Here is a 21,808-nt window from a genome sequence, read left to right on the forward strand (position 1 = left end):
GCCCGCAACGCGGCCGGCAGCCATTGGGGAGCTGGCGGGCGCGGCCGGAGGAGCTGGTGGGGGGGCGCGGCATGCGGCCCGCAGCGCTGCCGACAGCCGTGGCTGGAGGAGCGAGGGGGGGCGCAGGCTGGCAGCCCGCAGCGCGGCCGGCAGCCATGGGGGGGCGCCTCTTTTATGTTTGCTCCCCCTCCTCTTAGAAGCTGGCTACGCCACTGTTCCCAGAGCCTTTTCTGGACTCGCTAGGCTGATAAAAACACCCAGCACTGTGCCAGGCCCTGCTCAGCTGTTGTCTCATTGTCAGCTGAGCCATGTTCATGTGGTTTTATTTCAGCTTGCATCGAAATTGGAAGGGGAGCAAAGACGTAGGAGAGGAATGATCAATTTTTTCAGAGACGCAGAGAAATTGGAGCTCAGGGGGCTGGGAGGGGAGAGGAACCTAGGCACGGTGGTGGGGTGGTAGTAACCAGGTCGCAGCAGCCTTCCCAGGACAGCAAGTTGTATTTGCATCTTGTTTCCTTAATACTGAGGTGGGGTTGGGGGGCGGGGCAGGAGTGGGGGAGAGGCAAGGGGGTGGGCTTGGGTAAAGTGCCCATGGGAAGGTGTCTATCTGGAGAGGAAAACCACAATGTGAAATGCTCGCTTTCACTCAGCCTGCCCCCTGCTTCCTTAAAGCGCGGCTCGCAGACAGAGAACCGAGGGGAAGCAAGCTGGGATTACCGAGTTACTGTCTCAGCTCGGATTGTAACGAATGTGCACGTTGTGCTATGAACTGAATGCCCAGCTAGTGAGCTCCAGGGATACTGGCCCTTGTGCATGCACGGCGAGTCCTGTTCAGGCTGACACGGGAAGTTGCCCTGCCCGCTGGCGGTGCACAGTGTGGGGGGAGGCCAGTGAACTTGGGGACAGTAATGTGGTGGTGTCAGAATGAAAGAAGTCGCTGAAATCCTGCTGCCTTACTGCAAACCCAACGCGAGCACTGATGGCTTGGCCTGGTTGGCTCTGGTATCTCAGGGTTTGCTCTCTGCCTACGACAAGCCATGAAAAAGGGAAGCGAGAGTGGGCAGAGTGAAAGCAAATACCCAGCGTGGGGAAGATGGCAGAGGGGTGGTCTGATCGGCTCTGTCCCATTTCCTGGATTATGAACTCTGCAGGGTGCAGGCTGTGCGGTTGTGTAGCACCTAGCCTTGAAGGCCTTTGGGTCCTAGTGCAATACAAATTAATAGCTTTGGGGAGCTTCTGGCCCAGCACCTGGCACTCCACTGATTTCAGCCTAGCTTTGACTTGACTTGCTGTAGCTCCATTGATTTCAGTGAGTCACTGTCACTTTACCCCGGCTGAGGATCTTGCCCTCTGTGAAGAGAACCCTGGGTGTGCTCCACAGCTGGAAAAAACATGTCAAGAAAGAATCAGCCGGGGGAAGGGCTGGGATTGGTTAGATAACAAAAGTGTGTGCACAGCGGGAAGGGGGAGAAGGGCTGGGAACCTGAGCTACCGCTGGGAACCCGAAAAACAGTTCAAAGCGTTCTCAAAGCTACGAAATTCCATGCGGATTTCTTCTCCGGGAGAGAAGGGCACTTGTATGGAATTCCTGTGGTGCCTGCCTACTCGGAGAGAGACTGCCAGGGGCCAGAGGGGAAGCCAGAAGCATTCACATATCATGGGCTTAAACCAGGGTCAGCAGGCTGCACTTTCCAAGGAGGCGTCTGGATGAAATGGAGCTGGGGATGAGCAGGCTGGGAGCCAGAACAGCTCTCTCTGGGCGGGGTGGAGGGAGCGTTACAGCTCGGCAATGGATCCTAATAACCAGGGGAGTGTGACCATCTGGTTAGAGAGATAGTGAGGCTGGAAATGAGAAGGAAGGGCTATGAATAGAGCAAGCAATGGGAGAGTCAGATCCCAGGATGGGCCCTGGGACACTGCATCAAGGATGGCTGTAGAAAGTCCAGCTGCGGGCTAACTGCAGCCTACACTGCTTGTCTGTAATCCAGAGCTGAGGTCTATAGAGAGTACTGATCTGAGCGGGCATTGCTTCCTCAACCCACCTGGCTGTGCTGTATGCTAATCGGGAGTCTGGGCAGGCCACGCCTCTGGAGTAAACAGGGGCGGCTCTATGTTTTTTGCTGCCCCAAGCACGGCAGTCAGGCAGCCTTCGGCGGCATGCCTGCGGGCGGTCCACGGTCACGTGGATTTGGCAGCGTTTCTGTGGGTGATCTGCCGGTCCTGCAGCCTCGGCGTACCCGCCGCCAAATTGCCACCAGAACCGCAGGACCGGCGGACCTCCTGCAGGCACGCTGCCGAAGGCCGCCTGACTGCCGCCCTCGCAGCAACCGGCAGGCCGCCCCCCGTGGCTTGCCGCCCCAGGCACGTGCTTGCTGCACTGGTGCCTGGAGCCGCCCCTGGGAGTAAAGATGAGTTGACTGCAACATGCTGTCATGGGAATGAGGCGCAGCCCTCACGCTCCCCACAAGGTATCAGTTTGCCCCTCAGCTGGCCGAAGGTTGACTCTGACTTTAGGTGGGAGGACTAAAAGACTTCCCCGGCCAGGCACTGAGCATCCTTCCTCCCCTTCCCATCAGCGAGAGCATGCGGCACATGGCTGTGGTAATGTCGGGCCCAGACGATAGACTATTAATACTTAATATCTGTATTGTGCTAGCACTCTGAGGGCCTAGATTGGCCCTGTTGTGCTTGGCGCTAGATTTGAAGACCTGTGACAGGGAGAGGCGGAGTAGAAACAGGTCAGCCCCACGTGCCAAAATCACGAGTCAGGCCTCGAAAATCATGAGATTTCAAAATAATACATTTAGGGGGGGTATTTGCCGTCTGGCTTTTGAGCCTTTAGGGGTCACTTTTTCAAGCTTTTCTCTGCCGCCATGAGGTCTAGGAACTTAGTTTTTAATGACAGCTGGGATTCCCATGTGATCACCTGGCTCCAGGAGCTGGAGCTTTAAGAAAAATGAGACTTGTGATAAAATCATGTGTGTTGGCAACACAGGGCCATGGCTGTTGATTTTTGAGACCTGGGAGGAGGCAGAGGCAGTGACCATAATCCACAGATGTGTGTACTCAGCACCCGAGTGAGACCAGTCGAGGGCCTGATAATTAGGATTCAGCAGAGCCAGTTTTAGATGAATGTGGGGAAATGCAGGGTGAAATCCAACTGCATAAAGCAACAGAATGGGGAGAACGTAGGGGAGATGAGGCCAGAGAATTGTGTTCAGATACATTCTGTCAGTCCGTGGTATGGAACTGCTTTAAGATTCTAGAGTTTGGCACATGGAACAGTTGTTTGACAGCTTGTGACATCTGTATTTAAAGGGGAAAGAACATTAAAATGACCATACTTTAAAAAGTAAACCTCTTCACTTTGTTACTATTAACACCTTAAGATGATTCTAAGGGCAGCAATTGACATTGGTGAGGCCTCATCTGGAGTACTGTGTCCAGTTTTGGGCCCCACACTACAAGAAAGATGTGGAAAAATTGGAAAGAGTCCAGCGGAGGGCAACAAAACTGATTAGGGAGCTGAAGCACATGACTTATGAGGAGAGGCTGAGGGAACTGTGATTGTTTAGTCTGCAGAAGAGAAGAATGAGGGGGGATTTGATAGCTGCTTTCAACTACCTGAAAGGGGGTTCCAAAGAGGATGGATCTAGACTGTTCTCAGTGGTACCTGATGACAGAACAAGGAGTAATGGTCTCAAGTTGCAGTTGGGGAGGTTTAGGTTGGATATTAGGAAAAACTTTTTCACTAGGAGGGTGGTGAAGCACTGGAATGGGTTACCTAGGGAGGTGGTGGAATCTCCTTCCTTAGAGGTTTTTAAGGTCAGGCTTGACAAAGCCCTGGCTGGGATGATTTAGTTGGGAATTGGTCCTGCTTTGAGCAGGGGGTTGGGCTAGATGACCTCTTGAGGTCCCTTCCAACCCTGATATTCTATGATTCTATGACAAACCCCTATATATTCTTCATATAGTTTCCTTCTTGCATTCTACTCACCTCTGACAATTGAACTAATCCATTTCACTCTCAGGCAGTGGGGAATGCAACGGGATGCTGCAGTATCTCTATAGGGCATGTTTAAATCCACCCCTAGCGTTTAATGAAAATGTAACAACCACGGAGCAATTAGGTTTTATATCACCTTGTTTTTACAAAACCTAAACGTTGACCTGAGTGTCCCTTAAATTAACAGGGCCAGATCCCCAGCTGGTGTAAATCAGCAGAGCTCCGTTGACTTTAGCGAAGCCACGTTAGCTTAAATCATCTGCTGAGCTGGCCCGAAATATCTGTTTTCATTGGAGTCCGAGTTTTGAAATTTTGTTCACACTAGGCCGGCCTTTTAATTTAAAACAACCTCTAGTGGGGGGCTACAGTTAGTCAAATTCATCTAACTTTAAACTTACCATCAGCCCTCTTGGCTCTTTCATCTCGGCCCCATATTTCACTGATTGTTTTTCTCCAATGGCGCAGTTCTGGACCAGCTCCAGCCTCCAGATCCAAACTTCCCCAAAGCTCCGAGGCATTTGGATCTAGAGTCTTGCTTTGCCCACAGTGCTGCCAACCCTTTGCAGTGCTTCGTTTCCATTCCCACCCCCAACATACCTGGAGTCTTTTCTCTTTGGCCCCGGCTTGGCACTGTACCTGGCCAAATCTTTATGGAGCTTTTTCTAAAGCCTTGGGTATGTGCTCTGTCCAGCAATAAATACTCCCAGATCAAGAGAAACAAGCCAACATGGAGATGTCAGAAAGTAATCCAGGGGAAGAATGATGGTTCTGTGGATCATAAACTATCAGCTAGAGTGGAGGATGGGGAAGATTACGTGATAATGGTTTTAAGAGAGCTAAGCAATGATAAGAAAAGCAGAGAGAACCAAGCCCAAGGGAGTCAGATAAATCACTAAGGATTCCTCCAAGCACTGGAGGAGCCGAGGGGCAGGGGAAGGAGACAGTGATAACTTCAGGAGAATTTAACAGAATTTACTTTTTAGCAAAAAAGCTGGGCCCTCCGCGGTGACCTCTGGGCCGGGCAGCGGAGAGCCTGCCGGGCAGGAAGAGTGAGAGAGAGACATGCTGCCCTAGGATCTCTGCATCCCAGTCACTGGAGGGGATAATATTGCTGGGCTTCATCTGATACTCTGGAGGGGGAGGGGAAGGGGGCCCACCGAGCCCACCTCCGCATTGAATCCCATGCATCCCAGAGACCCCCCTCTGCAGGCCCAGGCCATGTTCCCCGCAGCGGGGAGGGGAGGGCGGAAGCAGATGCAGAGGGCAGATCCCAAAGGAGCTGGAGAGTGAAATCTGAGCAGTGAATGGAAAGGGGGTGGGGCACCCCGCCAGAGGAGAGGCAGGTTTGCACTGTCCTACACATCAAACAGCCCCTGCTCTTAGCCCCACCCCCACCCCCGGTCTGAGGGGCCCCAGGGCTATTGGAGGTGCCAGAAGAGGGAGAAATCTGCCCTCTCTCCCAGCGAGAGAGCACCCCCGGCTTCTAATCACGAGGGCTCTGTGGCCCGCAGCTGAATGGCGAGCCAGTGTGCATCTGCTAGCATGCCCTGGCTTGCCCAGGAGGGCAGCAGCATCAGGGCCCAGCAGGGCGTGTAGAGGGACCCAGGAGGCCAGGCCAGGCCAAGCCAGCCAATTGCAAATGGGAACATACAAGCTAAGGGCTTCCAGCTGTGTGCCGGGGCTCTGCACATCTGCTTCTCATCAGCCCGGGGAATTTTTCATATGGACAAATTTGACATTTTGATTTAAAAGGGAGAGGGAGGGAGATTGGAGCTGCCTGGGACAGGGAGAGGAAACCCCCTCCAGCCAGATAAACCCTTCCGCGGGAGAGCCTGTGCTGAACTAGCAGGCGGCAGATCTCTATCACCAGGCCCCATGGTTCTCCCATGACCACAGAGCTACTGCATAGCAAGGGTGGCTCCATGCCTGCTTCTCCTGGCCCAGCTGCCTGCGGCTGCTGCCTCCCCCAGCAAAGGAAGGGGCATTTTCAAGTGAACTGCAGCTGGCCAGCTTCCAGCCCTGAGTATCTGCAGCCCCCCTCTCCCCCCCCCCAACCTCCTCTAATAAAACAAGCACCTCCGAGTTCCTGGGCACTGCGGAGTGCAGGACTCTTTAATTAAAGTGCTTTTGATGATGCCCAGAGCTGGAGAGCATGGCTGGGTTCCCTCTCTGCCTCTTTGCATCTTGCTGGGGGCCTCCTGTCAGCCCCAGACTTTCTGTGATGCTCCCAAAGGGCTGTTCCACTCTTTCTGCTGTGGTCAAACCCTTCACGGCTCACGCCCACACAGTGACGCTGGCCGCACACAACAGTGGTGCCACTGAAACTGTTTTTCTCGTCCAGTCTCCCATGGGGAGTTGTGGGGGCAAACCACTTACTTAGTGTGGAGACAGCTGGACAAAGTGACAAGCAGAATTGCATGGCGGGGTTACTTGTGGTGGTGAGGGGATGGGCTTGGCAGCCCAGAGGGTCCCTTCGGCTTCATGTCTTATGTTCCTAAGGTCGCATGCTTCAGGGTTGCAGCTGGCCACCTGCAGGGGTCAGGAAGGGACCTTCCCCCTCATTGTATCTGTTTTTTGTTGGTTGTTTCTAACTCCTTCTTCTGAAACATCAGAGATGGCCACAGGTGGTGTGGTGAGCTTGGCAGTCAGATTGGCAGTGACCTTGGGGGATTTTTGCCTTCCCCTGCAGTGTGAGGACAGGTTACTTGCCAGGAGTATCTGGGTCTAGCTCACTCAATCAATTCCCTGCCATTGCCTCAGGGGCCTCAGGCACTGCACCTCAGTCCCTCCTGTTCTCTGCCTGTGAGACACCATTGTTGAGCCTCCCGAGGGTCAGAGTGCCTTGGCCTGATTCCAGTTGTTGGGTTTTGCGGGCAGGTGCCGGGGGTTGGGGGTGGCCTATGGTAGCCAGGAGGTCAAACGAGGTGATCTGGTGGCCCCTTCTGGCCTTGGACTCTGTGGCTACGCTGGTCTCGTTAAAGTGGTGTCACCTGCCTGTGTGGGTGCAGTGATTGGATAAAGGTGCTTCCACCGTGTGGCTGTTCCCCACCAGGAAGGGGAATAAGCTCTACAGGTGTAAGGCTCCTCTTCTCACTGATGCGCACTAGTGGCTGTTCCGGCATAAAACCAACAGCTGTGTGGGGAGCAGGCTCCAGGCCCTGCCCCGCTCAGTGGCTTGCCTCTCCACCCCTCTCCCATCCCTGGCTCCCTCTCTCCACAGAAGCCAGTGGAGAGCCATATATCGCAGCTGCCCCTCCTGCCTGCCAATCCGCCTCCCTGTGTCAGACCCACACTAGCCTTCTCCCTGCCCAGCTCTGCTGCTGCTGCCCTTTCATTGCTGGGAAGCTGAGCCCCCTGTGCTCTGGTGCTGCCAGCGCGCACCGAAGCCTGCGTGTTTCGCCGCAGGCCCTGCCCCAGCAGCAGGGCGACCAGTGCCGCTGCTTGTCTGCCACGCTGCTGGGAGGGGCCCGGGCACAGTCAGACTGCTGGGGAATAACTCCCATTGACTGGAGATGCCACCTGTCCGTCTCCGGTGCTTGCTGCAGAGCTGTAATGCCTCCGAGGCTGGACTTAGGCTGGGTTATTCCTCTCGCCCCTCCCTCATTCGCTTTCTCCCAGAGCCAGGCTTAGCGTGGCACCTCGGCCCATGCCCAGCTAGCTCAGGCAGGGAGCTGAGGAGCCTTGCCAGATGAGCATGTGCCTTTCAGCCGTGGGGTAGGGATTAGTGAGTCGGGTGCCAGTGATATAGGCACATTGCTAGCGGGGCCCTCGGCAGGCAGGCACTGCCTTTGCCAGTGACGTTGCACCCGGGCGCGGTATGGCCATAGGCTTCAGGCTTCGGTGCCGCTGCCTGCTTCCAGGAGCGAGCAAAGAGGCCAGCCACCCCGAGAGGAAGCCAGGGGTGGGAGAAGAAGGGCAGCTTTGTTCTGGATCTGGGAATCCTGCGTCGGGCTGACCAGCGCGCTGCCTCCTGCAGAGGGAAGGGGACGTCCATCTCGCTCTCAGAGCCGGAGGCTGAATTTCCCCGTGGCTCGTGGTGATGTAAAACTGCCCCCCTCCCCCAGCTTTGTAAGCTTTGATCCCCACCCTCGAGTGGCACCCCCCCTCCCCCAGTGGTGCTTCTGCGACCTCACCGAGGGCAGAGGTCAAGAGGTGACCTGCCCGGAGGAAGGTGATCTCCTCCTAGCACAGATCTGGGGCTGCGAAGTGGAGCTCAAAGCATTCTCAAGCCAGAAGTGCCTCAGGATACCAGTGTGGAGACAGGGGTTTCATTGCAAACTTGCCCTGTTTGCACTCGGCGGTGGAGCCGCCTTAGTGCTGAGAGACCTCGGATCGCTGTTGAACCCAGCCACGTCGCACCTTACAAAATGGGGTGACGATCTCACCCTCCCCCAAAACTGCCCCACTTTTGTGAGGGGGGGTAGGGAGTTCAGTGTCCTCACAGGGTGTGAGTTCCTTGCCTAGGTAGATAACACAGCACTGTACATTGTCTTCAAGATCTCGCCATTTCCCTGCATGGCTCAGCTGGCTTTGAGTTATTCACACAGAAATGAAGTGTTCCCCCAGGCCCCAATCTGAACTGGTGCTGTGAGTGCCACAGACCAGGCACAGCCAGTTCAGGGGACTGGTCAGCTGCATGGCCAGAGGTGGTGTCTTTGCAAAAAAAAAACTCCATGTCAGTGCAACCCAGGACCCTGAAATCTCAAGAACTGCCCTGCGTTAAGGCTGCTCCTGCAATGTTAGCCAAGCTGTGTTGTGCATCCCATGTGTTTTACTCCCTGATGGCCCATAGGGGGTACGATGTGGCAGATAGGAGCAAACCGAACCTGTGGACCTTTCCCTTTGCATTGTGCGGCGGTAGCTTTATCCCAGTGGAGTGTGGCATGCCTAGGGTCCAGCCCAGCCCCCATCAGGAGTGTTCATACTGCCTTCCCCTCTAGATCCTCTCGGGGAGAGTGTTTCCTTCGCCCATCAGAAGCAGGGCTTGCTGGCAGGAGACTCACAAGTCCACGTAATGGTGTCTTGAGCCTGCTTGGGATGGAGGCAGGCTAATGCAATAGCTTGGGCAGAAGAGGGGAGGCCTGATCCTCAGGGTGAAATAGCTAAACTCCCTGCAGGCCTGAGTTAGGTTGCAGCAGAGGGACCGGGGTGCATCTGCATTAGTGACAGAAGCTGCTGCAAACTGAATGGTGTCTGGCCCTGGCGTAAGTGTCCCCAGGGCTGCCCGAGCTGCTCCAGGGAGCTTTGCCCCACAGCTGCATTTGTACTGCACTGCTCCGTTGCAGTTGCCCTCTCTCTTGGTAACTGTCCCATGGGTCCCAGCCCAGCCCCCCGAATGGTGTCTTGAAGGCAATTGGGCAAAGATTCGGGGGGAGCATGGGGAGAAGAGGCCAAGTTCCTTAGAACACACTTTGGTGAAACAGCCCCTACCCGGGCTCCCCGGGGCTCCATAGAACAGTCAGTGGCAACTGCCAACCTTGCCCCCTGTGCAGTACAATAGGCGACTAAGCTGGCCCCATCTGCGGTGACCTGAGGAGTATTTGCACCATGGGGACTATTGCACCAGTGCTTCCTGCCCACGCTCCAGGAGTCCTCACCACTGCAGAGGGCCTGGGAGTTAGCCTGGTTTGCAGCACGTCTAACCCAGCCCGTGCTATGCCTGACTAGCACCTTGGGAGAGCACGTGTGTGCGGACACTAGGTGTGTTACTGGCATGGGGAGGCAGGGTTACCACTTCAGCTATCTGTAGCCCACTGTCAGCACAGCGCAGAATGGGATGGGTGTGCTTTGGGCAGAGGGGAGGGTGCCACTGTTTCATCCTGGCTACTAGGCTTTGTCTTTTGGCTACTAGCTGTCAGCTAATCGAGTCAAGCCCTGGTCAACTTCATACGGTACCAGCCTGACCCTGGCTTGCCGATCGATCAGCAGCGCACTCTGTACAGGACAGAGTGACTCAAGATTGGCCTAGTGGTGGGAGTTGCAGGTCTCCGTTCCTTGGCCGAGCTAGGGGAGTCACAGGGCTGGGATGGCAGGGGAGTTGCTGGACAAGGTGGAGGTGCAGTGGCCGAGCTGGGGGAGTCACAGGGGTGGGATGGCAGGGGAGTTGCCGGACAAGGTGGAGGTGCATTGGGGGAGTCGCAGGGCTGGGATGGCAGGGGAGTTGCCGGACAAGCTGGAGGTGCATTGGCCGAGCTGGGGGAGTCGCAGGGCTGGGCTAGCGGGTGGGGCAGCAGATCAGGCTTGAGGGGCTTTGGCAAAGGCATGTGGAGGAAGTTTGCTCACTCCCTGCAGAGCCCTAGTCTCAGACACCACCATCCGGATTCATTAGCAGCTTCCTTGCCTGCAGGGCTGTCTCAGCTGGAGCCAGTGTGTCTTGACAAGGGAAGGTAAATCATGCTGAGGAACTTCTGCGCTCCCCAGCTCCGTGCAGCAGGCTAGGGGTTGCGTTCAGTGGGTGTGAGGCTGTTTTCCTCCTTCAGCCGGGCTGGGGTGAAGGGAGCTGTGCAGGGCAAAGCTGCCTCATGCCAGGAAGTTCTAGAAAGCCAGGAAAGTCCCCAGCGTTCCTGCTGCTCCTGGCCTGGCGGGGCCTGCAGCGTCAGGGAGCCAGGGGCTCGGCCTAGGCGATCATGGTGGGCCCGTCTGGCCTGGGAGTCTGCGACCTCATCCCCAACAGCCCCGGCAGGGGTGGAAGTGACCCTGGTCAGTCGTGCTGTGTTGAGTCCTGGGCCAGCGCTGCAATAGCCCTGCAGGGCCTGCATGGTAATGGCTGGCGTCCCGCACCCCTCCAGAGCTCGGAAAGGAGACTAGACGCAGTCAGAGAGGTGGGTGCTCTAGTTAGCCAGCACTGTGTAGCCCGCATGTGTGGGCCTGGGGGGCCCTTCACATCACAGCCCTCTGAGGGCCATTCAGCCTCCCACCCACATGGTGCTACCTGGAGCAAGAACAAATGCTCTGCCCTGTCTAAGAGCAACTTTAAATCCGCCCGCCCCCCTGAGTGCAAACGCCCACCCTGCTGCACACCCACCCCTCTTCCATCTGCAAACCCCACCCTGTACACCCCCCGCCCCTTCCTCCCCGTGTGCACACCCACCCCTCCTCCATCTGCCACCCTGTACACCCCCTGCCCCTTCCTCCGTGTGGTAACGCCCACCCATCCTCCATCTGCCACCCTGTACACCCCCCCGCCCCTTCCTCCATGTGGTAACACCCACCCCTCCTCCATCTGCAAACCTGTACACACCGCCGCCCCTTCCTCCCTGTGCACACCCACCCCCCCTCCATCTGCCACCCTGTACACCCCCACCCCTTCCTCCCTGTGCACACTCACCCCTCCTCCATCTGCCACCCTGTACACCCTCACCCCTTCCTCTCTGTGCAAACCCCTGTCCTGTGTGCACACCCAGCCCTCCTCCATCTGCAAACCACACCCTGTACACACCCCCACCCCTTCCTCCCTGTGCAAACGCCTGCCCTGTGTGCACACCCACCCCTCCTCCATCTGCCACCCTGTACACACCCCCACCCCTTCCTCCATGTGCAAACACCAGCCCTGCGTTAACACCCACCCCCTCCTCCATCTGCAAACCTGTACACACCCCCACCCCTTCCTCCCTGTGCAAACGCCTGCCATGTGCACATCCACCCCTCTTCCATCTGCAAACCCCAACCTGTACACACCCCTGCCCCTTCCTCCGTGTGCACACGCCTGCCCTCGGTGCACACCCACCCCTCCTCCATCTGCCGTCCTGTACACACCCCCGCCCCTTCTTCCATGTGCACACGCCTGCCCTCTGTGCACACCCATCCCCTCCTACATCTGCAAACCCCACTCTGTACACACCTCCACCCCTTCCTCCATGTGCAAACGCCCGCCCTGTGTGCACACCCACCCCGCCTCCATCTGCAGACCCCACCCTGTACACACCCCCACTCCTTCCTCCCTGTGCAAACGCCTGCCCTGTGTGCACATTCACCCCGCCTCCATCTGCAGACCCCACCCTGTACACACCCCCACCCCTTCCTCCCTGTTCAAACCCCACCATGGGCACATACCATCTGCTGTCCCATGCGTGCAAACCCCATCCTGTGCAAATAGGGTGACCAGATGTCCCGATTTTATAGGGACAGTCCTGTTTTTTGGGTCTTTTTCTTATATAGGCTCCTATTACCCCCCCACCCACTGTCCCGATTTTTCACACTTGCTGTCTGGTCACCCTATGTGCAAACCCCGCCCTGTATGTGCACACATGCCCCATGCGTACAGATCCCACCCTGCGTGCATGCCTGTCCCCTCTGTGTACAAACCCCACCTGTGTGCAGGCTCATCCCTGCTCTCCTCACACACACCCCATGTGTGTCAAGTGCCCCTAGCAAAGCACATCAGCGATGGAATCCCCCTCCCATCTGCACACAGCTGGTGGGGGAAGCAATCCTGCCAGGAGGCACTGCCCGCAGTTGTGTCTTGGGGGTGAGATGTGATGGCAGCGCATGGTTCCCCCCCCCCTGCTTAAGGGCTGAGCCAGCTGGGACAGGGGCCCAGCTGTTGCTGGGGAAAGCCGGGTTGGCCTGCGGGTTCAGGTGGTGCCGGGGGCTCAGTGAGCACTAGTGCTGGCCCGCTGATCGCCTGTGCCGGTAGTGTTTGTTTATGGTGAACGACCAGCCCTGGAAGAAGCAGCCCCACCGCTCGTGTGGGCTTCAGTCTAATTCCCCCTGCAGCTGCAATCCAACAGCTGCCCCAGCACCGGAGCGCCCGCCTCCCTCCATGGACACGTGACTGACTCCAGCCCGCTCCTGGGCCCCCCACTCTGGAAGGGTCACAAAGACGAGACCTGGAGCTTTGGGGGAAAGCTGTAGCCAGGGAAAGAGGTGGGCACAGGGCTGCTCGAAGGGTCCTGCACAGGGAGGCAATGGTGGGGTGTAGGATGGGGACTGGACACCTGCCGGGCTGTCCTAAGCCCTGGGAGGAACATACAGTGGGCCCAAGAGTCAAGCGGGCAGGTGGGTGGGTGGCCAGCCAGGGCACTGGGAACACCTGCTCCTGCTGTTGTCAGGACCCCAACCACAGAAGCAGAAGAGTGAGAGGTGTATACAGTGTTCGGAGCTAGACGGACTCTTGCAATGACTCCCTTTCTGTATGCTGGTCACTTTCACTTCTCCTTCCCAGGGGTGCGGCTGCCAGCCCCTCCCTCCAGCGCAGAATCCCCCGGCCTGCTCCCTCCTGCTCTGTGTTACTGACGCTCCGGGGAAGAATGTTCTTTAAACCACCCGTGACCCCGAGAGCGGCAGGATCTGGGCACTGGGGCTGCGCCAGCCCAGCCTCCCAGTGCAGCAGGGACTGTCCGCTAACCACCTCCCCGGGTTAGATTTCCTGCCTGCGGTGACATACGGGGCCAGCTGGGGTCGCCCCATGAGGGTCTCCAGCAGGGAAGAGATCCTAGACCGCAGTGACGGTGGAAGTGGGGGGGGGGCACCTGCCATCTGCATTTGCTAACACATGGGGAGTCTAAGAAGACAGCAGTAAAACCGCCCAGGTGGGAGTGCTGGGACATGTGGGGTATCCGGATTTTTGGATGCCTGGGGGCATGTGGGGCTGTCGACGGAGGTGGGGGTTAGGCTAGCTTAGACACCAGGACATCTTGGGGTGCATGGGGTGCTGCTGAGCTAATCACTAAGGGCTGCAGCAGAAAGCGAAGCCAGGGGAAGAGAGAAGGGGAAGCGAGCAGTGGCTGGTGCTTTCCGAACCGGGACCTGGGGAGGGGATGGGGCAGGCTGGTCATGGCGTCCCCCCATTAGTGAGTGAACCAAGCTTGTGCCCTGCCGACCCTGCAGCCCCATGTCTGGGGACCAGAGGCCCCTCCATCTCCTCCTGCCTGCTGTCCGTTGCCTCCTCTGCCGCTCAGCAATGCTCCAGGAGCTCAGCGGAGAGATGGGATAGGGGAGACGGAGTGGCCAGTTTGGCGAGCCAGGGGAGTGTGTCCTGGATCCCACGTGCCCATCCTCTGGGTGCGGCGGGAGCGCAGCTCACACGCCGTCTCTCTCTATCCCTGTGCAGGGCAGAGCGGCCTGGGGAAGTCGACAATGGTGAACACCCTCTTCAAGTCGAAGGTGAGCCGGAAACCCACAGGCCCCGGCTATGAGGAGCACATCCCAAAGACGGTGCAGCTGCAGTCCGTCACCCACGGTAAGGTCCCCTGCTCCTCAGCCCTCCAGGAGCCGCGGGAAGGACCCCTTCCTCGCCCACCATGTCTGTTCCTCTGGGAACCCCATGACATCAGCTCTCCAGGAGCCCTTGTGCAGCCCCCCTCCTGCCAGATGCCCCACCATGACCCCCTCCCCCATCCTTCTGGCAGTCCTGGCATAGCCTTGGATCCTTCCCCCCGTGAGCCGCAGAGTGGACTCTTTGGGCCCAGCAAGGCCCCGCCCTCGCCCCATGGGCCCCAGCCCACCCTGCCATCCCCGGCCGGCTGGTGCTCGCTAGTCTCTTCCTGACAATTTCAGAAGCGCCTGCTGCCCTGGGAAACAGAGGCTCCTTTGTGAGCCTCTGGCTTGGCCGCCTCCTGTCCCGAGAGCGACCCCCCAGGGGAAGGCCAGCCTGCCTGTGGCTCCTGCCCCTCTGCTCCAGGCAGGGGAGTGAGAGCTCAGCAGGCATGAGGGCAATTCCCTGGCCACGGCAGAGCTTCCATTGACTTCACTGGGGGCAGGATCCGGCCCCATCGTCCCCGTCCTCCCATCTCGGCCTGCCCGGGCGCCCGCGGGGCCGTTGCTGCTGCCCCCTGGCCTGGGCGAGCCTAGTGGATGGATTCCCCACGCTGTGCCCCAGGTGCTAGGCAGCCACCAAGGTCCCTCCCCAGCCCCCACAGCTGCTAGTTCCAGGCCTGGACCGCTCTGCTGCGTGTGTCCGGGGAAATGCCCAAGCGGAGTGTGCCCAGAGAGCAGTGGGAAGCCAGCAGGATCTGGGGAGGGGCTCTGTGCGAGAGATGCCCAGCGGGGGGCCAGGGGACTCCTGGAGGCCCCCCCTCCCGTGACCTTGCACCCTCTGCCCCCGGTAGTTATCGAAGAGAAGGGCGTGAAGATGAAGCTGACTGTGACAGACACGCCAGGGTTCGGCGACCAGATCAACAATGAAAACTGGTAGGTTCTCGCCCGGTTCTGGGGACCCCAAGGGCAATGTGAGCAAGGTGGGAGGGAGCCCAGCGTTGCTGGCCGGGGGCGGGCCATGGAAGGAGGGGCACCAGGGAAGGCTTAGTCTGAGCAGCTGGTTGGTAATAACGTGACACCCTGGCACCAGAGAGTCACACCCTGGCACTGCGGACTCTGCCTTTCAGCTGCATGAGCTAGATCCATTGAGCTCCAGGCAGTTACTGTGTGAGCTCCAGGCTGTTACTGTGGGGGATTTCAGAGGAGACCCTAAAACCCAGCTCTTCTTCGCTCTGTGGGGACACCAAAGCTCTTGGGACACTTCTGTAAGAGTTAGGGATTTGGTTAAAACACCACCCCCTTCCTCCAACCCCACTTCGCCGAAGGGTTTATGCCACGCTGTCAGATCTGAGCTCCTTCTGCTGTGCGCTGGTGCTGGTCTCCGCCCCAGAGGTGGCTGCCTTTCAGTGGTGGGTGGGACAGTTCCCGTGTGTGCAGTGCGCACAGTGCCTAGGGGATGCGGGTGATCAGTCTCTTGCCTCCTCTCCCATCACCCAGCTGGGACCCCATCATCAAGTACATCAACGAGCAGTACGAGAAGTACCTGAGAGAGGAGATCCTCATCAGCCGCAAACGGAAGATCCCAGACACCAGGGTCCACAGCTGTGTGTACTTCGTGCCACCCACTGGCCACTGGTGAGCTGTGATCAGTCTCTGCCTGCTCCTGAGTGCCCTGCCTGGCTACCCAAATGCCCTGCTGGGCTGACCTCTCCCTAGGGGGGGCAGCCTGAGCCCTTTGTAAGGGATTGGCTGGCTCATGGAGCTGCTAGTGGGATGAGGAAGCCAGCTTGCCTCCGGCTGGGGCAGTAACCAGCTCAGCTGGCTGGGGGCCGGTGTGTGGCGTGTGAATCCGTCTTGGGCCGGTTCCTACCGAAGGAGAGTCCACATCCCGGCTGGCCCCCTGCTCCCCATCTCAGTGGGCCCCTCTGGGTCAGCCCCACAGCTAGGGCTGTGTGGGTGAATTCACCTCGCTGCTGCTGCTGTCAGTTGCTAGAGGACTTGGCTCTCCATTCCCATTGGCCTCTCTGCTCTGATGGTGCCACTGGTCTGAGGGCAGTGGCTGGCCGTCTCTGCCCCAGTCTGCCAGGATGGGGCCCATGGCTGGGGGGAGGCGGGGAAAGCAGCGTGAGAATGGAGGATCTCCAATCTCGTTGCGCCAGCGACCCCCTCTGGCCATGCTGAACACCCAGGGCTTTCCCTCTCAGGCTGCGTCCCTTGGATCTGGAGTTCATGAGGCGGCTGAGTAAGATCGTCAACGTGGTGCCAGTGATCGCCAAGGCAGACACGCTGACCCTGGAGGAACGGGCCGAGTTCAAGCAGAGGGTGAGGGGCCTCGTAAGGGAGAGATGGAGCTCTTACCTCACCTGGGAGGAGGGCAGGCCAGCGCAGCTGTGCACGGGAACCCCAGAGCCCTTGGGGCGAGGCTGGGCGTAGGCAGCATGGCTTGAGGTGCTTCTCAGGGTGGGTTGGGGGCTGAGCGATGTTAAAGGGCTGGGCTGGGTAAGATTGCCCCAAACAGCTGGGTGGTCTCCAATAGGGCCAGGGCAACCCAAGAACCCACAGGTCTCTTGCGGTAAGACAGAGGCGTCTGTGTGTCTCTTCTCCCCCCAGCTGAGCAGAGGCACATCAGGGACAGAGAGGAAAGCAGCAGGAGGCAGCAGCTCATGGTCACGGCATCTGACACTCAGTGTCCCAGCCAAATATCAGCTCCTGCAATGACCCCTGCCCACCTGAAATCCCCCCATGCGAGTCAATTGGATACAGGGTTCTAAGCACATAGGTTGTGTTGCTGCGGGCTGTTTAACAAGTGCCCTGCTCCACCCCAGAGGTGGCCACATTTCAGTGGTAGGAGAGATTATATACTCTCTTGAGGGCTTTAGGATGAACAGTCGCCAACTCCATTGCTAGCACAGACCAATTTCACAGGTGCTGTCTCCTGCAGATCCAGAAGGACTTGAAGGCCCACGGCATCAGCGTCTATCCCCAGGAGGATTTTGATGACAACCCAGACGACAGGATATTGAATGATAAAATTCGAGTGAGTGCTGGGAGGCTGGGTGGGGGCAGGGGGGAGAGCTGAGCTAGGCTGGTACCGGCTGCCGTGGGATGCTCTGTGTCCCTCTCTGGCTGGGACAGGCGGACGGGCAGCTGTGCTGAGCAGTGACAGCAGCGCTGAGGAGGGAGCCTGCCCCCGAGTGGCAGTGCCAGGGCTCGCTGATCAGAGATGTGGGCCTGTCCCAGTTCTACAGTGACTCTGCCCCCTCTTCCCATGCAGGACAAAATCCCCTTTGCGGTGGTGGGAGCGGACAAGGAGCATCAGGTGAACGGGAAGAGGGTCTTGGGCCGCAAGACCAAGTGGGGAATCATTGAAGGTAACAGGCCCCTCGAACATGGGTGGGGCGCAGCTCTGGGTTCCTCATCCTGAGCAGAGATGGCAGCTGGGTACTCCTAGTGTTGAGACGGATCCTGTCCTCCAGCTGCCCAGCTCCCAATGGACCCCCGCTAACACTGGCTCTGTCCCCCTGGCTGGTCTGTGAATGGAGGGTTTGGAGGGTTCCTGAGCCTCGGGCTGGTAGATCCACTGCCCCTCGCAGATGCAACCCAGCCAGGGACTTGGCTGCACGCTGGTGGAGTTGGGTTCTCCGGCATACCATTCCGCTTGCATCTGCACTCCCAGCCCCTGCTGTTTTGGGCAGGCTTCTGGAGCTCTGTGCCCAATGGTGCCCTTGTGTCCAAAGCCAGCTCTGGCTGTCCTCCCAGCTCCTTCCCGGGCTTACTGAACCTGGCCTGGCCCTGCCCAGCATCTGTGGAGTGGAGCTGCGATCGCGCCACTGCCTTCACCTCTCGCTCCCAGCGATCTGCCAGGCCGCTGTGATACCTGGCTCCTGCAGCAAGCGCCCCTCCCAGCATCACACCTGGGCTGCAATAAACCTGACACGCAGGGCCTGGGAAGTGCAGCAAGCAGGCATCCTCCCGAGCCAGCCGTCCCCTGAGCACTGCTGCAGCCAGTGCAGCTGGGAGCTCCTCCCCAAGAGACCCACAAGCCCAGTAGGGAGCTGGGGCAGCTGGAGCCTGTCTGGGCCTGCCCACTCCCCTCTGGTGCTGTGCTGCTCCCTGAGCGCCGGGGATCCGCAGGCTCTGCTGAGAGCTGGGGTGAAGCGTGTGCAGCACCAAGCCCATCCCTCGCACTCAGGACATACACTGCACTCGGGTCACCCCTGGGGTCAGCCTCCTGAACTAGTCAGAATGACGCTAGCGTGGAACGTGGCCCATTATATCTGCCAGGCGGCCCTTAGCTTTCCTCCAGCACCGCGCTGTGAGTCACCACTGCAGATGCAGGCTTCTTCCCGGCCCCCCAACCTCCTGGGTGTGCAGGGATCCATGGGCCTCATCCCCAGGCAGGGACGCTGTGGTGCTCTGCCATGCCCGTGCTCCTGCAGCCTCAGCAACGAGACCACCCATCCTCCCCCCACGTCCCAAGCAGTCGCTGTAGCCTCAGGCCCTTTTCCCCTGTGAGCCCTTGCACCTGCGCCTGGCTGGTGCTGGGGGTCAGCTGGGGCCTGGGAAGAGCCTTTCTGGAGCGCGTTACCAAGGGCCTGTTCATTTATCAAAGGCAGCTGGAACCGTGCGCCCACGGCGCTGCCAGGTAACCCGTCAGAACGCTGGCTGAAGGCTCCCAGCTGCTGCCTGGCTGTGCTCCGTGCCAGAGGGAGAGCTCACCAGCTCACTGTGCATGGAGGGGACTGGCGCGGCTGCAGGGGGGCAGCTGGAGCTGGCCTGGCGCTCCCAAACCCATGCAAAGCCAGGCTGACACACACGAACCCCTAGGCACGCGCTCTGCGTGTGGAACTGCACGGGGACACACGGAATATGAGACCTGGGCTGGAAGGGACCTCGAGCGGTTGATTAGTCCAGCCCCCTGCGCTGAGGCAGGACCAAGTAAACCTAGACCCTCCCCAACAGGTGTTTATCAGCGGGGATTCCAAGCCTGTATACCCATGTGCAGCCATCATACATGTGCTAATGTGTATTAATGTGTATTAGCACAGGGCTCCCCCACAACCCCTGTACGTGCACACACGGCGAGCGCTCCCTCTCACTCCCATATCCAGACTCTCACTGCACATGCGACGTCTCTGAACACCACTGGACACAGAGCTACCCCCGGGAGCAGCCCCACCGGCATGCCTCCACGTACGAACACACGTGCAAACCAGGGCTGTTCCTGGGTCCCCCTGCAGCACTCCTTGGGGTCCCGTTGCTGTGTCCACTCCATCCAGGCAGGCCTCGTGGAGCACCACGCTGAGGCCGCTGCCTGGACGCGGTGCCCTGGAGTTGGGCTGCTCTTTTGAACACGGGGATCTAGTCTCCCAGTAAAGGACAGAGCGGACAAGATGGAGTTAAAAGCCAAGGCGGGGGATGGGATGGTGGCAGAACATGGGGTGCTGCTCTGGCCAGGGTGGCTTTGAATGCATTCCTTATGCATCTGAATCCCTCCTGTGCTCCACCCAGGTGGTAGGGCTGGCTACACCTCATCTGTGTCTTGTTTTTCAGTGGAGAACCCAGCGCACTGCGAATTCCCCCTGCTCCGAGACCTGCTCATCCGGTGAGACGCCTGGCTGGGCCCGCCCCCCTAACGCGCAGGGAGAGGGGTACAGCCCCAGGCACGCAGGGTGGGGTTGGGGAGGGCCTGGCCCCCGCTTGGAGCCCATCCCTGTGCAGGGCTCAGCACCCTCCACTCCCAGGGAAAGCCGTAGGAGTTGGGTCACTCAGCGGGGAGTGCGGGATTGGGCTGGGGTCCTGGAGGGGAAGCCATGGGACAGTGAGGGCAGCCCTTGGGGGACTGGCAGAGGGGGTGGTGCTTCTGGAGGGAGGGGGATGGCAGCAAGGCTCTGCCCCTCATAGTGGGATGGCTTTTACAGCACACGCTTAGCCTATTTGGGGGCCTCTGGCTGCAGGGCCCAGGGCCTGGCTGGAGCTGTTCTTCCTGCCCCTTTACCCCCTGCCTCTTGCTCTCCACCCACCCCAGGTCCCACCTGCAGGATCTCAAGGACATCACCCACAACGTGCATTACGAGAGCTACCGCGTGCAGCGGCTCAACGAGAGCAACCGGTTGGCACTGAGCCCTGTCAACGGGCTGCTGGGGAAGGACGGGGTGGAGAGCGACCTCTGAGCAGGGAGAACAGGGCGTCCTCCTCCCAGACAGCGCCCACAGACTGGCTATGGGGGGGGAGGAGCTGAGATTCCCACCCCCTGGACAGACCCCAAGTGCCCTAGTGCTGGGCCAGGAGCCGTCTCTGCCGACGCACCAAAACCTTCCTGCCGTGCAACAGCCTTAAGCAAGGAAAGACTCTTGGGGGGCTGGGCCAAGCACTGCCTCGAGGGCCCCCACTGCTCCCCATCCATTCCTCCTGCTTCCCCCATGCCCGTCCCCAGGGCCTGGGCGACTTTGCATGGAGCTCGTAGGTTCCTGGCACACGCACCCCCTGCACCGCTGCTCCCCGACAAGCACACCCCAGTTCTGGAGAGAGCCCCACCCTACCACAGAGGCACAGACTGGAGCCAGTGGGCCTGACCCCCCGAGACCCGATCAGCACCCATGGGAAGGTGTGGAGGCGCAGGCATTTCCCACTTCATGCCATTGCCCCCGGGACGGGGGCAGCCTCAGGCCTGCGCTACTGAGAAGAGCCTCACCTTCTGATCTTGCCCACCTGGGCTGCTGCCCTGAACCTCCAGCTCCTTCGGGAGGCCCAGCGCCTGTATCTCCCACGAGGGGGGACTGGAGTAGAACACCGCCCTGCGTGCTGTGGGGCAGAGGGGGCCCTTCCTGCTGTGGGGTGGAGGGAGCCCTGGGGCTGGGGAGGCAGAGCCAGCCCTTCCTGCTGGGGGATGAGTGAAGCTCTGGGAGGTGGAGGTACCTAGCCAGCCTCTCCCATGTCCTTAGGGGACAGCCCAGTGGAATTCCTCTAAGGGTTCTGACCCATCCTACAGAGGGCTAGAGCCTGTAGCTGCCCATAGGGTTAGGGAAAAGGTGGGATGGGCAGTGCTAAGGTTTGGGGAATAGCAGAGGGGGACGGAGGCCCAACCGACTGCCTGTTGGGTAAAGCCGCCAGCAGTGTGTGTCCAAACCACACGTGGGCTGGGAAAAGCCAGGGGGGCGGGGAGATGGATGCAGGCTGCCCCAGCCAGGGGAGAGGCATTGGTGGAAGGGCCAGGGCTGGGGCTGAGAGCCAGGCAGCGGGAGGAGCGAGGGGTGTCACGGGGCAATCCCCCCCAGCCCGCAGGGCAGTGCTTGGCCAGATACTGTCCTCTGTACAGCTGGGGCTGGGGCTCGTTCTCTCGCTGGAGGCTCTGGTCACACATTAAAGATCCCCCTGCAGCCTTCGCCTGGTGCCTGTTCATCCCCTCACAGGGAAGGGGGCGGTGCAGAGCTGCTCCCGCCCGGGCCCCATGTACAGCGCTTCAGCCAGTGTCCCCTTCCTGCAGCCGCCTGGTGCATCTACGACTGACCCATCCCCGTTTGGAGCCCCTTCCCCGCCGGGATCCTTGGCCTCCCCCCAGATGGGAGCTAGAGGCTAAAAAGGCCTGGGGGCCCTGAGCCATTG

The 21,808-nt window shown here is 59.2% G+C and overlaps 1 protein-coding gene across 2 annotated transcripts in view; it reads left to right on the top strand.

Moving 5' to 3' along the window:
• The window catches only part of SEPTIN12 (septin 12), a 50,367-nt gene extending 28,968 nt beyond the window's left edge, over positions 1–21,399 (top strand). For both annotated transcript variants that reach the window (XM_029911311.1, XM_024213409.1), the window contains 8 exons: positions 14,058–14,186; positions 15,055–15,136; positions 15,701–15,838; positions 16,408–16,525; positions 17,145–17,240; positions 17,478–17,574; positions 19,757–19,808; positions 20,232–21,399. In XM_029911311.1, the coding sequence (XP_029767171.1) occupies positions 14,058–14,186; positions 15,055–15,136; positions 15,701–15,838; positions 16,408–16,525; positions 17,145–17,240; positions 17,478–17,574; positions 19,757–19,808; positions 20,232–20,376 (857 nt within the window). In that variant the 3' untranslated portion in view covers positions 20,377–21,399. The remainder of the gene's footprint in view (positions 1–14,057; positions 14,187–15,054; positions 15,137–15,700; positions 15,839–16,407; positions 16,526–17,144; positions 17,241–17,477; positions 17,575–19,756; positions 19,809–20,231) is intronic.
• Positions 21,400–21,808: the final 409 nt, after the last annotated feature.

Source organism: Terrapene carolina, unplaced genomic scaffold (assembly GCF_002925995.2).
Source record: "Terrapene carolina triunguis isolate 2854851 unplaced genomic scaffold, T_m_triunguis-2.0 Scaffold93, whole genome shotgun sequence".
Taxonomy (NCBI): Eukaryota; Metazoa; Chordata; order Testudines; family Emydidae; genus Terrapene; species Terrapene triunguis.